Raw genomic sequence first — 15,477 nt, forward strand, 5'->3', positions numbered from 1 at the left:
CATCTCCTCAGATGTGAGAGTAAGGGGGGGGGGTGTCCCTGATAAAAGAGGAGCCAAGTGGTAGTTGAAAGATTAGCTCCGAGTTCCACTTTTGTTGGCTAGAGCCCCCTTCTTCAGGCGCTACGAGCGGCTTCTCAGTGTGCAGGCATTCTGTGTAAGAAAAACCAAGGAAGGACCTGGCGAGGAGCCCCCGACGGCGTCTGAAGAAGCGGGCTCCCCAGTTCCCGCCAATTTTACGCGGCAATAAGACGCGCTTAGCCTTCAGGAGGTCGCAGGACTCCTCTGTCTTCGGCCTCGGAGCCGCGGCCGGCGCTGGCAGGAGATGCCCGCGCCGTGTCCTTTTCTTCCCCTCCTTTGGCGCGGGCGGGGAGGAGGGAGGGCGCGCTCAAGGCGGAGCCGGGCGCTCTCCAGGCACGGGAGGAAACTCATAAATAGAGCGCGGCCGGGTGGCGGGCGCCTGCTAGAGCGCCACGCGGCGGGGCGAAGTGGGCAGGGGGACTCCAGGGGCGGCCGGTTCGAGTCCCCCCGACGGCTGACCATGGCTTCTCTGCTGGGGTCGTACGCCTGGTCGGAGCGGCTGGATTGCTCCGCTCTGGAGCTGCCCGACAGCGCCGCGGGGGTGTCGCGACCCGAGAAGGGGAGCCCGGAGAGCCGCATCCGACGGCCCATGAACGCCTTCATGGTTTGGGCTAAGGACGAGAGGAAGCGCCTGGCCGTCCAGAACCCGGACCTGCACAACGCCGAGCTGAGCAAGATGCTAGGTGAGCAGCCGCCGCGGGTAGCTGCCTACCCGGGGAAGGAGAGGGGGAGGGCGGGAGGAAGAAGCGCAACTGCGCGCCTGGCGCAAATCGGAAAGGCTTTCCCTTTCCTTCCAGAGTTGACGACTCTCTTCTCTCTCACTTCACATTTCACGGGTAGCCCACTGGGGTCTCCGCGAAAACTCCCGGGTCTTACTAGTTAGCGTGCCGGGAGGGCTGCAGCCTTTTTTTTTTTTTAAAGGCAGAACAGAGCGCTTCCAAATCCTATTGGTTTCGAAGGGACGGCTACGCTTCAATCCGAAACCCACTTACTCGTGAGTAAGCTCCGTTGCGCTCCGGCTCAGCGGGATTTACTGCCAAAGCAACGCGTTTGGGATCGTGCTGTTAGCCACGCGCTCTCATCGCTGCCCTCGAAAGTCGAATAAGTGCAGGCGTCGTTCTCCCATTGAAATCGCTGGAACTTAGAAGGGACGGCCGCGTTCCTTGGAAACCGAAGCGCGGTTAGGCGCAATTCGTTTCCTCGGGGATGATTTCAAGTGGGTAGCCCGGTCGGTCTGCAGTAGACGAGCAAGATTCGGGTCCAGGAAATAAATGCCAACGCTTTCCAGGGTGCTCCTGGCCCCGAATCTTGTTTTTCCTTGGGGAAACTCAGGAGGATTTCTTGGGAGCAACGTAAAGTTTTGGCTCCCAGAGTTTGAGATTGGGGAACCGCAGATTTCTTTTTCCACTTGTAACGACGGGATAAACTTTCTCACCAAAAGCTTTGGGGCAGGAATGTTTTGAAAACACTCTCCTGTATCTCCTCGACGACACCCCTTTATGCCGAAGTTTCTTAAAATGCGCTGGTGCGAAAATGTAAACGCGGACGCCTTTTAAAATTTGATAACTTTTTATTGAATGCTCGCATTTGCAAATAACTCATTGGGCAAACGAGACCGCTTCCATCCAATTACAGAAGAGCGGCGAATGGAGGAATCGCCCAAACTTTTTTTTTATCTCGTAACAAAATTGTTTATTAGTGGATGTTTTAGGATCTAGCGTGTTCCAAAGGCATAAAATATTTTCATAGCAGGAGTCGTAGTTGTTCATAAAAATATTCACACGGAATTCGCTAAGAAAGAAGGAAAGGAGTCTGCAGATTATATTGGGGCGCTTTTAAAATTAATAAACTGTGAGGCTTATTTCCAGTTTTCTTTCCCAAGTAATATTAATAAGAAAATAGGCAAAGAAGGGAATCTCTGCATTGTTTATTTCTATAATGTTTTGATTTTATGCATTTGAAGGCATCAGTGGTCATTTATTAACGTTTTATTTAATTGGGATGTTGAATTGACCCCATTAAAAGGAATTCTGGTAGTACAGCGGAGTAGCTAATTTAAGATCATTTGAAGTTTGAAGCAGAAATGTATTTCTTCCTATTCATTTTGGTGGTGTTACCAGTCATCTGCTAGGGATTCAGACAGTGTGCGGTAAAAATATTTCTTTTTAATAGGCTTCCCCCAAACAAATACCAGAAGCAAAAATAAAAGCATAAAATAACAAATGAAAAGGAAGGTAAAATAACAATAAATATATGAAATAAATCAATGACTGCCTCACACCCACAAAATCAGAACAAAACTAACCAATTCAACGCTTATCGGGCTACAAGAAAAGCAAATCATTAACATTCTAAAAACACCCGGTTTGGGAAGTGTTGAGACCCACTTCCTCATTTGTACCTTTTGTGTATTTTTTCCTCTTTGAAAACAAAATGACTGTTTGCAATGAAATTTATTAAAACTGGAATTATTTTTAAATGATGGAGAAATGGCAATGAAGAACTATGCCCATTTCCCCAAGATAAATTTTAAAACTTATCTTTCCAGTCTCTAGACACCACCGTTTATTTTATTTTGGAATATTTATATACTGCTTTTCTCCTAGAACAGAGGACCCAAAGTGGCTTACAAACGTGAAAGTCATAAACAATCTAAAACAATGCGACAACTCAAAATCCAAATACGTCAAAACATCCGTTACTGATGCCACTATTATTACAAGGCTCCTGCAGACACAAAATCCTTTCTTGCCATTACTCACAATTGCAAATAAAAATAAAAATAAAGCTCTACAGCAGCAATTGATCTTGAAAGAAAATTATTAACACTGCTATCCTAAGTATACTTCCTTTGAAGCGTATCCTACTAAAAAGGAACATTTAAGAGTTGCCTTGCTCTAATCAAATTTAGCTGAATTTATTCCCACTTATTTTGACGCAATTCACTTCTAAGTAAGTATGTACAAGATTGCAGCCATGGGATGCAGGAAAGAAAATCTGCAAACATTTCTCTGCTTTAAAAGTTAGATTGCCATAAAGTTTGTTCTTTAAAGTTTCTTAAGTTCTTTAAAGTTTAAAGTTCCTTTTTTTTCTTTCTGCCTTTCTGCCTTTCTCCCTTTCTTTCAGAACAAACATACATATAATCATATATTCTCTATGATGTTCATAATTTTATTAACCTCTATCATGTTCCCATTTAATCACCTGTCCTCTAAATGGAAAACTCTTTAGCTTTTCTTTATAGGGAAACTGCTCCGATTCCTTAATTGTTTTGCAAAATTCGGGTCCAGTAGCATCGTAAAGACCAACAAGATTTCTAGGGTATGAGCTTTTGAGACTCGGAGTTCCCTTCATCAGACAGGAGGAGTGGGAAAATGAAGGGGTCCTTATAATCCAGGCAGAGGGTGGGAGGGGTGTTGTAAATTAAGAGTTGTCAGGAAGCTAGCTATAATACACATTATACAGCAAGATTAGAGTTTGGGTGCGAAGTGCAGAAAATTGTTTTAGGTGCTCTCTTCTATGCTTTTGCAAGTTCTGTGTTACCCTTTTTGAAACGAAGACAAAACTGAACACAGAATTCCAAATACAACAGCCACATAATCTAGAGAAAGGCATTTTGACACTATGTTTTATTAATCCCAAATATGGCATCTGAACATAAGAAAAACCACACTGGATCAGATGAATGGTGCATCTCATTCAGCATCCTTTCTTGCAATGGCCAAATCGATGTCTCTGGGAAGCCCATGATCAGGGAATGAACAGCCTCCTCCTGGTATTGCCCTCACAGCAACTGCTATTGAAAGGTACACTGCCTCTACCTATGGAGGTTTAATTTAGTTCACATGGCTGACACCCGCTATGTATATCCTCCACAAATCTGTCCTTTTAAAGCCACCTAAGTAATTGCCATCGTTACAACTTGTAGCAGTGAGTTCTTCAAGTTATTCACACAGAGAGTGAAAAAGTACTTCATTTTTTCTGTCCCAAATCTACTGTCCATCAACTTCACTGAATGCCCCTGAATTGTAATGTTATAGGAGAGGGTGAAAGGCTTCTCTGTATCTATTTTTTGTGTGTCATATGCAATTTTATAAACCTCTATCCCTCATTCATCTTTTTCTAAAACTTAGAAAAAGGCAACCAAGGTAAGGGGTAGAGTTTTATAACAATGACATCCAGAATCTAACCATAAACAAAAAATTTTAGCCTTTCCTCATAGGATCATTTTGCTTGCCCTTTTCTTCATCTTTGCCAGCTCTATAGTATCTTTTTAAAGGACGCGGCAACCAAAAGAGTGCTCAGTAGTCCAAAATTCTAAATGGGTCTGCATCGTAACATTTGTGCAAGTACCATTACGGTAGATTTATTTCCCCTCCCTTTCCTAACAGTCTATAACCTGGAATTTGCCTTTTCCATGTGGTTGCAGGCTGAGTTCATATTTTTGTAGTGCTATCTACCACAACCCTTAGCTCTCTTTCCTGGTTTATCACTGCCAGTTCAAGCTTCATCCATATATCAGCAAAGCTGCAGCTTTTTTGCCTCAGTATGTATCAGTCTACGTTCACTTCCATTGAATCTTATTAGCTATTTCGTTACCCATTTGGAGAGATCTTTTTGTAAGCAATCCTTCTGGAAGTCCCATGCAGACCAACTTTGGGATTTCACCATTCTGAATTGTTTTGTTTGATGTCATCTGCAACCTTGGTAACCTCACTGCTCACCCTGGATTCCGGATCTTCAGACCCAAGGGTCAGGCTTACCATCCAAAATTAATGTCTTTCTGCAATAGACACATATATCTTGGTATGTTGAGAATTCCTCACTTTTTAAAAAGTCTGCAAGCCGAAATTCTAGGCTGATAATCAATGATACAAGACAGACTTGTTTGCATAATTCAATTTGCATTTTCTGGAAGACTGGCTGTGTTAATGAGTCACAATAAAAAGAAATCAAAAGCCTGGCGCCTAGCGTGTATTGACCAGCTTGCAAAATAAGGAAGGGAGGTTTCTTACGAAGATTATGGTAAAATTGTTTGTCTCATAGTGCCAGCCTATACATGTTTACACTGAAGTAAGTCCCAATGTTCAACAGGGCTTATTCCCAAGTAAGTACACATAGGATTACAGCCTAACCAACAGAACAACACGTGTTCTCTCCCTTAACTGCTGTCTCTGTATATGTTCCTTACCGTTCAGTTTCCCAATGCCTGCAGTTCCATTCCTAGCAGAGCTACACCATTCTAAGTCCACTGAAGACAGCGGACTTAGACATTCACACCAGTCCACTGTATCTTTTATTTAAGTTCTATGCATTAAAATAAGCCTTAGTATACAACTGACTTTGACAGGACACAGATTTCCTCACAAATGTATCCAGCTCCTTTCCAAGAGTTCATTTGTACCAAGTTCCAGAGCTTATCTACCCACTCTTCCATCCCATCCTCAGCACAATTTCTTAGACTTGAGAACTGGATGTCAAACGTCCTAAGGTCTGATGTTAACTCTCAAATTTTCACTTAACTTCTGAAGTTCTTGGTGTATTTGTTTAGGGAACATATATACCACCTTCCTATCACAAATGTGATTCTCTAAGTGGGCTGCAAGAATCATAAAATACTCAAAGCTAAAATTAAACAAGTGAATAAAATAATGAAAACAGCATAAAATAAACAGCAGCTGGGGGGTGGGAAGATGGACGACAACACAATAAACATTGTATTAAGAAGCTACAAGGCTTTTTTTAAGTACGGCAAATACAATAGGTTAAAATAGGTACTGAGATTGCAATAAAGCAGGGTTAAAAGAATGATACACTAATAACTAAAAGTACTCATAAAACAGTCATCATTGTTGCCATGGAATAAAAACTGATTTCTACAGCTCACCAAAAAGTCACAAAAGGGGTCAGACAAACTTGTTGAGAAAGGAAATTCCAAGCAAGGGTGCCACAACTGAAAAATCCCTTTCTCTCATGTCTGGTATTCCCACCCCAAATATTCAGGGCATTCTCTACAGATCTGAAACCATCAGTGAGAGGTATGCTGGCTTTAGTTTAAAGGAAACAATTCTATACTTAGTTTACAAAAAAGAGGCATTAAATGATATTACAAAAGGCACATTTGTAATGTTTAAATATGCAAATAAATTATCTAGGATGAATGGTACCGTATATTTGTGAAGTTCAATTTAAAATGCATTCGTTGGAGTATCACAGGAGAGTTAACTATGAGGAGAGGTGAAAGCATTTGGGGGCTTATTAGTTTAGACAAAAATGGTGGTGGGACAAGAGGAAAAATTAATAAAAATATGAATGGTATGGGGAAAGTGTCTGGAGAGAAAAATGTCTCCTCTAGCATAAATAAAATATTTTGTTTTTAAATCTTTATTATATTATATTATATTATATTATATTATATTATATTATATTATATTATATTATATTATATTATATTATATATTTATATCTGTTACATTTTACACTTTACCAGCAATACTCAAAACACCGTGCAACAGCTAAAAACAACATCATATCCAAATGAGAATGCGAATGATTCTAGAAGTTGGGGAGTTGCCCGGTGAAACTCAGTGGTGGTCTAAGGGTGGGAAAAGGAAGTACATCTTCATCCAATGAATAATTAACCCCTAGGATTCACTGCCACATGATGTGGCACTAGTTCAGATGGCGTCTTAAAAAATAGAAAATAGAAGCAGAAATCCGGTGGCACCTTAAAGGACTAGCATTTTTTTTTTGTATTATTGCTGGAATAAACATCAGTTTTAAAGGTGCTATTGGACTTCTGTTTTGTTTTGGTACAATAGACGAACATGGCTACCCTTCTAAAAAAATAGACCAATTCATGGAAGATCTTATGAATGGATATGATAGCTAAAAGTGTAGAGGAGTTATACTTCAGTGCAGCAAATGCTGAGGATAGACATGAAATGACTATCACCATAAGATTCCCAAGGGATCTCATTGGCCATCGCTAAAACAAAACTTGAACTAGATAGACCTTCGATCCAGCAAGGCTGTTATTTAGTCTATCGCTGGTGAATGGCCATGATAGCTCAAGAAAATCCCATGAACAGAGGCAGTATGCCTATGAATGCCAATGCTCGGGACAGACAGCAGAGAATGGCCATCATTCCCATGTCTTGCTTGTGAGAGAATTCCCCAGAGGCATCGTGTTGGCTGCAGCTGGAAACAAAAATCTGGACTAGTTGGTCTGATCCAGCACAACAGATATGTTCTCATTTGGATGTGGCACTCCCCACTGTACCCCACGCTTAGTTGATTTTACTGTCCATGTGCAAAGTTCGCAGCCTTTGTTTTGTTCTTTTTCACAACATCTTTGTGAGGTGGGCTGTTATCCTTTGGCACTCCTATGGACACCTATCCCTATGGTGGGGCACTGAGGCTGAGGAATGAAGAGAGAAAGAGAGAAAAAGACCTGCCAGTGGCCACTTAGTGGGACTTAAATCCAAGACTGATCATCTGTCCTCATTACCCTATAGTGGATTACAGCAAAACTGGTTGGAGCATTTGGTTTCTCTCTATGGCCCCATGAACTGAAAAGGAACAAATCTCAAGTTGACAGTACAATCTAGTGGGCCAGATCTCACAAATGCCTTGCATTTCTGTAAGTTTGGCAATAGGGAACATCCTATCAGATTGTGCCCAATACACTAAACTGTTATTATTTTATTAGTCACACTATGCCATCTATGTCCATGGCATTTCACATAGTAAAGTGAAACTGATAAAATAAGTAACAGACCCACACCCCAAAGAAACTGCAATCCAAATCTGAACAGGGTAAACAGATGGAAGAGAAGGGATGTGAAAAGGACTGGAAGAGGCAAGGAGAGCAAGAGATGGATGTAAGCAGAGGCAGCTAAACAGTTCGGCAGTTTGTCTCAGTTCTTCCTATCTGTAAGGTGTAAAAGGGAAATCTCCTTTCTTGTCATTGCAGGCAAGTCATGGAAGGCTTTGACGCCTTCCCAAAAACGGCCGTATGTAGAAGAAGCAGAGAGACTGAGGGTGCAGCACATGCGAGACTACCCTAACTACAAGTACCGGCCCAGAAGGAAGAAACAGGTCAAGCGGATCTGCAAGCGGGTGGATCCAGGCTTCCTGCTAGGGAATCTCTCCAGGGATCAGGACCCCATTGCAGAGAAGAGGATGTGCAGCAGGATAGCTGGAGAGAAGGACATTCCGGCTGAATACTCGGCTAGTTCAGTTCTGCCGAACCTGGGGAGATACCGGGAGGCCCAGAACAACAATGCTGGCACTCCTATGGACACCTATCCCTATGGCTTGCCCACTCCACCAGAGATGTCTCCTTTGGATGTGATAGACCCTGAGCAGAGCTTCTTTTCTTCCCCTTGCCCAGAAGATGCTCAGCATCCCCACATGCCTGGGGGGCCTTACTCTCTGGAATATTCCAGCAGCTCTATGCAGTGTAATCACCCTCTCAGCCACATGCCAGTCTCCCCAGCAGGCTCCTCCATCCTCCCTGCTCCCCCCAACTGCCCGGCACCCTCCTCAGCCAGTTATTACACTCCGGCCTTCCATCCTGCCCTCCAGCCCTCCAACCTCCACCCCCACCTAGGTCAGCTCTCACCTCCTCCTGAGCACCAGAATTTCGACAGCCTGGACCAGCTGAGCCAAGCAGAACTCCTCGAGGAGATGGACCGCAATGAGTTTGACCAGTATCTCAATGCTACCAGCCATCCAGAGCCCAGTGGGCTGATCATCAATGGACACATCCAGGTGTCTCAAAGTGCAGGGGTCTCACACACATCAGAGACCAGCCTCATTTCCGTCCTAGCAGATGCTACAGCTACTTACTACAATAACTACAGCGTGTCATAGGCCTGAGGGAAGGGGATGTGCCCCGTGGACTGAACAAGGAAGGACTTTACAGTTTTATTGGCCTGAGGGTGCCTCCCAACTCTCTACCCCCCTCACCTCAGGATTGCCCAGACTGAATTAAAATAGCTTTGGAGTTTGTTATCTACTAGGTAATTACTCTAATTTATCACACACAAACATCATCATCCTAAATAATCAATTATCTGACTTCAAAACAGTGTTTCTTTCTCACTTCAAAGAAGCAGAGGTTCAAGTCTTTATGATGGACAGAGTGTCTAAGCAGATTAGATGAAAAAATCCTCACTCTTTGTCCCTGAGGCAAATTGAGGCGGCACAGATCTGCAATTCGCATTTTATTGTGTAGTCATTGGAATGTCAGACTAGGATCTGGGAGACCCTTATTCAAATTCCCGCTCTGTCAGGGAAGCTTGCTGGGTGATGTTAGTCAGTCACACACTCTCAGCCTAACCTAACTCACAGGATTGTTGTCAATATAAAATGGAGGAGAGGAGAACGGTGTAAGCTGCTTTGAGTCCCCATTAAGGAGAAAGATGGGGTATAAATGGAGTAAATGAATCTGATACTGTGCTGCTGAAATCATTGGGGCATTAAAGGGGTGCCCACAACCCATGTCAATAATATTTGATGCAGTAACACTTGATGTTCCCTTCCAGGTGATGTGTGGTTATATATTCCAGTCTTGGAAATGTGCTTCTGTTTAATGTTCTTTGTATTCAGGCCCCTGGATATCTGTGGGGAATCTTACAGGGAAGCAAGGGTGAGACAGCTTTCACAAGTGACTCTAAAAACTCATCTTGAAGAAGTTGATGACAAATTACCTGGGGAATCTATGCTTGGATCTCACAACAAATTTTTAACCTTTGAAAGCAGAGACAGGGTGGGCAATTTGGAGCAGACTAGACAAGTTAACACTTTTCCTGTATTCACACTAGAATCCTCCCCCATCTGTACCTAGCCTTAGAAGGAAAAAAAGGCAGGAGGAAGTCTACCACCACCCCAGCTGTACTGGGACTAAGAGTATGTCTGTGAGACCAGGGTGGATCTCTCTTCTGAAAGCAATCTCATTGCTTGATGCATTTTTCCTTATCATGGTGAAATTCATGTGGATACTTAGGCCATTTTTGCATTAATCTGCTGACATTGCTTTCATTTGAGTTCAGAGCATGTGGATACTTAGGCCATTTTTGCATTAATCTGCTGACATTGCTTTCATTTGAGTTCAGAGCATGTTCAAAGTTCAGCTTTAAACCCTCAGCAGAAATCTATGCTGGCATATGTTTGTACAAATCTTCATAAGAAGAACTGCTGGATTAGACCATCTAACCCAGAATTTTGTTTCCAACAGTGGCCAGCCAGACACCCCTGGGAAACACACAAAGGCAACAGCACTCCATCATTGGTTTTCCCCAGTACAGCAAATGGCATTAAGATGTATACTAGCTCTTTACAAAAGTAACAGTGAATGCATGTACAATCCTTGTATAGTATACATTGGATTTTTTAAAAAAATGCGTGCATTGGGTAATTCTCATGTTACATTCAACAGCTGACTGTGTGCTCCCAGCCCCACATTTATTCAAATTTATCCCATGTTTCATTTGCAAAGTGTACACGTATTGGGTCCTTTTTATAAACAGGTGTACACACATATATACACATTGTATGTGTGTTCACTGTAACATCTCAACCGGGCTACTGTGTACATTCAGACCAGACTCTGAACATGGGGGCAGTATGTTAATAACTATCTCAGCAAATAACTGTTGGATAGATCCATTCCACCATCACCCCCATTAACCTGAATCATCCCCTTTTTATGCCATCTATGCGAATGGCCATCACTGTATCTTGTGCCAATGAGTTCCATAAGATAACTGTGTGAAGTACTTTCTTTGATCTGCTTCGAATATGTTGCCAGTCAATTGTAATGAGTGACCTTGAGGGATCCTAGTGTCTTCCTCTGGCTACCTTTTCCACATAACGTACAATTTTCCAAACTTCTTCCATGTCCTCTCCTTATACACCTCAGTTCTAAACTGCATCAAATGTTCAAAAAGGAGCTACCGTAATGGAAAGCAACTCTCACAGAGCTTGAGTTACCCCTGCATGTGCAAAGGGAGGGAGTGGTGCCTTCTTTAAAGTCTTCATTATGAAAAAGGATCTTATACCACCGCTACCTGTAAGATTTCAGTCAAGTATTTAAATTTGAATTTGAGACATGCTCTGAACTAGTCAGAAACAATGTGGTTGTTAGCCAACACTCTGCCCCAAGAAGGATTTCCTTCTATTAGAGTTAAAGTATTCTGGATAGATGCCTCAAACAAACCTGCAATGCCCATCCTTCCTAGCCCGGACTTGCCACTGTTGAACAGAAAAGTATCCTCCTAGCCTTCTCTTCAGTGTAGCCACTTGCTCCAGTAGTTATAGCAAACAATTCAAGCTTTTCATCTTTTGCACTTCCCTAAGAATAGCTGTCAACCTGACCCCTCTTTCCATCTGTCTCTCTGGCAGATATTAATTAAATTGCATAGTATGCCCGAACATGAACTAACCTGGGGTTAGATATTCCTCCTCCACTGGCTACCATGCTTTAGAAAACTAAAGAAGGGGGTTGTGGATCAGGCACAGGCTCAACATCCAGAAGGTTCCTTGTTCTACCCCTGCTAAAGGCTCTCTGGCAGCAGATTCTGGAAAAGACCTTTCTATGCCTCAGATTCTGGAGAGCCACAGCCAGTCAAAGAGAAATGGGAGTGAGTTGGACCAATGTTCTGATTGGGTTCAAGGCAGCTTGATGCATTCATGCACACATGGGCATGCATTCACTGTATCCCAAAGAACTGGGTTGTCAGACCTGATTTGTCCACTCGCTGTGCGAGAAGCTTCTAAGTTTCCACATTCCTGAAATTCAGCTTGCAGCACTCTCATTTTCTTTCTGGGTCTTGTCACACGTGAAACTGCCTTATACTGAGTTGGACCATTGGTCTAGCGAGGTCAGCTGTCAGTTCTGATTGGCAGCAGCTCTTCAGGATCTCAGGTGGTCTTTCACATCTTCTACTGCTGGAACCTGGTAACTGGAGATGCCAGTGTGGTATAGTGGTTAAAGTGTCAGACTGGTTTCTGGGAGACCCAGGTGCAAATCTCACGGAAGCTTGCTGGAGGACTTTTGGCCAGTCACACACTCTCAGCCTAACCTACCTCGCAGGGTTTTTGTTTTAAGGATAAAATGGAGGAAAGAAGAATGATGTATGCCACTTTGGGTCCCCACTGGGGAGAAAGGTGGGGTATAAATGAATAAATAAGTGCAAAAGATTGAACCTGAGACTTTCTGCATGCCAAGCAGATGCTCTGCCTCTGAGCCATGCATTCACAATGTACACATTATATAGTAATAGCCTTTGTGGTACTGTAGATTCAGCAAGAGATCTGTGGCCAAGTGCTGCTTCCTGAAGAGCATACTTGTATGATGGACACATTCACAGATCGATCCAGTTAGCCGTGTTAGTCTGTAGTTGTAAAATAGTAAAGAGCAAAATAGTAAATTTTACATCCATACATTGAATTTTTGAGGAGTTTTAAGATACAAGGTGATTTGCGTATACACTGAAATACGGAATGTGTGCAGCAAGTTACATCATTCCGTCACAGGCAGATTAGTGGCTTGTGCATCTTTCAGGAAGCTGCTGCTCGAAAGATCTTCTTGTCTGGAGAGATAAGATCTTATTTGGTGATCTAGAGAATATGATTCCTTGACTACTAGCGCTGCTGCAACCCTACTAGCCTTAGTGGGATTACATCAGTGTAAACTATTTATTCCTCAGTCGTAGAATAGGCTGTACAAGTAATTGTGTTCTTAGGGTGGGATATATCAACCCCTATTGCAACCCAGTGCAACCAGAAATGTTACACCAGGTTGGCAGGAAGGGGTATATCACTGCAAAAAAAATCAAGAACGTGGTTACTTAGAGATTCACTGCTAGCAAAAGAGGTGCTGGGGCTTAAGTCTGCTAAGAACAAAGTATGTCTTTTGGAGCAGGATGCCTTATTCCTAAACTCTGATATACACAGGCTGCCTGGGGGTTGTTCATCATGGTGAGAACATTGCATAGGCTCAGAGAGATTCTTTTCATATTTTCATCATCCCAAATGTTCCTAAGTTGAGACTTGACATCAGTGAAGTTCTGGGTTGTGTAAACTAAATTTCTTTCCTCCCTCCCTCCCTCCCTCCCTCCCTCATTACTGGAGCAAAGTTCGGGGAAATCTCTGTTGACAGGCTTTGATAACACCAGCCCTCCAGTTGTATCTTTGAAGGCAGACACTTTAATGTTTAGAGAGAAAACTGCAACTTTTGTCAGAAAGGACCACTGTACATACATTTCACAATATTTCCCCCCTTGCATTTTGTATTGCTTGAATTTTCTTGTATTGACAGAACTCTTTTTAATCAGTTATTTAAGAGTTAATCTTAATGTAAAGGTTAGTTAGCTGGTTTATATCATGCTGGTTTGTTTTTGTTTTCTAATTTTGTTCATGAAATGTGGTTAATTGCCAAATAATTGCTTTTATATATATTAAAAAAATAAAAGAATCCAACCTCTCAAATTGTTAAGCTAAACCATTATTTCTCTCTCTGTGTGTCTGCATTACCCAATGTGTTTGAGTAAGTGTTGAAAATTTCACTTGCTTTTAAAATGTTTAATTTAAATAAATACTTTTTATATGGAGGTTGACAGCCTTTTGAGATAGTGGCAGGAATTGGGGAGAGGACTTAGCCTCATGTTCTGTATTCCTATTTTTATACAGTTTTCCATATATTTCTTTTCTTTAAAAAATCTATTGTGATAATTGTTGAAATGGAGTGATATTTGAAAACAGAAGGTAGGATTGATGGCATTTTCAGAGACTATGTTCTATCAAGAAGACCAGGAGAGAAAATCAGGACACAGCAGTTTTAGACACAGGCTGAGTTTAATAAAAGGTTCCCTTTCTGCCAGAGTTGGGCTACAACTAAACTTAATTTGTTTCTAGAATCCCCCCCACCTCCCCGCTTTTCGAGTTCACTGTAAAATCTGGAGTGGATTCACATGGCCTGGATCAAGCAATATAGTTACAAATACTGGCCTGGATCACGGAATGTGTTTATAAATACAACTTCATACTTTTGAACCTATGGCTGCTAGGGCAGACCAAACAATAGAGAGGGTTTTTTTATGCTCTGTGATCGCAGGCTTCAGTGAAAAATCTGTCTATCTATTGTTGGAAATAGGATGCTAGACTAGATGGACCTTTGCTCTGATCCAGCAGGGCTTTTCAAATGTTCTTAGGATTAGAATGAAACCTGTTTGTTGCCATAACATTACAAGCACTGAAATGCATACTGGCGACGAGAGTGAATTCTGAATGCTGTTAGGCTCAATCTGAATATCCCTATTTCAGTGGGTTCTTCCTTGTGAGAAACAAACTCGCAGATCTTTATTTTCACTCCTGTTTTTCTTCATGCGGAATATTCCCCATTTGAATGAACATCTTTAACAATGTTATTTTTGTGTCAATTGTACACAAATTGAGCCCTCATGGTACAGTGGTTCAAATGATGGACTAGGATCTGGGAAACCCTGGTTTGAACCTCCAGTCTGCCATGGATGCTCACCTCGGAGCAGTCACTCTCTACGACACTGCCTAACATACCTTACAGGGTTGTTGTGAGATGGAGAAGGGAGTGCAACGTATAGCACCCTGAGTTCCAAGAAGGGTGGGATAAAAGCGAGAGAGAGAGAAAGCAATTCATATAAAATATAAATGACATTAAAGAAGCAAAAACCAAGCAAACTGATGGCAACATACATTACATAGAAAGTAAAAATGCAATCCTAAACAAAGTCCATGGACTTAAATGAGTATAACTATGTGTTGTTGTTGTTGTTGTTGTTAATTCGATTTATAGCCTGCCTGCCCTGCAAGTGGGCTCAGGGCGGGTTACAACAATATAATAGTACAAAAGTAGACATTTAAATACATTAAAACCAGAGTCATCAAAATATATACAGTCAGAATCCAAGATGGCAGCCCCTTCCACTCTTTCCCAATCAAAATATAAACAAGGGGGGAGAGGGGCACAAACTGGTGTCGCACTGTGACTTCACATATGAGGAGGCAGATGATTATGTAGCCCTACCCCCACCCTTGATGGGAGACCAATAGGGAGGTGTTTCCCACTGGCCTCAGCCAAACGCCTGGTGGAACATCTCTGTCTTACAGGCCCATCAAAAAGATACAGGATTTAGGATATAAAGTTTAGGATTGTGCTGTCAAAGGGCCCGTTAGCACATCCCCATTTAATGTACAGCTTACATTTATTCCAGTTTACACTGGTTCAACTCATTCTTTTACAATCTGGTTTTATGAGCAAAATTATTCACAGAAGCTGATAAATTTCACAATGATTTGATTAAGAAGGCTAAAAGGGTTACCTTAGTGGAAGCAGCTTCTTTATATTCTGGACTG

General features: G+C 42.2%; 1 protein-coding gene across 1 annotated transcript; it reads left to right on the forward strand.

Annotated features, from left to right (window-relative positions):
- The first annotated feature begins 504 nt into the window (after positions 1 to 504).
- SOX7 (SRY-box transcription factor 7) lies at positions 505 to 13,575 on the forward strand. Its single transcript, XM_054988117.1, has 2 exons — positions 505 to 761; positions 8,054 to 13,575. Exons 1-2 carry the CDS (start codon positions 539 to 541, stop codon positions 8,953 to 8,955), a joined length of 1,125 nt encoding a protein of 374 aa, XP_054844092.1. The 5' UTR covers positions 505 to 538; the 3' UTR covers positions 8,956 to 13,575.
- Positions 13,576 to 15,477: the final 1,902 nt, after the last annotated feature.

Source organism: Eublepharis macularius, chromosome 1, assembly GCF_028583425.1.
Source record: "Eublepharis macularius isolate TG4126 chromosome 1, MPM_Emac_v1.0, whole genome shotgun sequence".
Lineage (NCBI taxonomy): Eukaryota > Metazoa > Chordata > Lepidosauria > Squamata > Eublepharidae > Eublepharis > Eublepharis macularius.

Coding starts and splice junctions, on each gene's coding strand:
- SOX7 (XM_054988117.1), top strand. CDS start 539: ATGGCTTCTCTGCTGGGGTCGTACGCCTGGTCGGAGCGGCTGGATTGC. Junction 762..8,053: donor CGAGCTGAGCAAGATGCTAG/GTGAGCAGCCGC, acceptor TTGTCATTGCAG/GCAAGTCATGGAAGGCTTTG.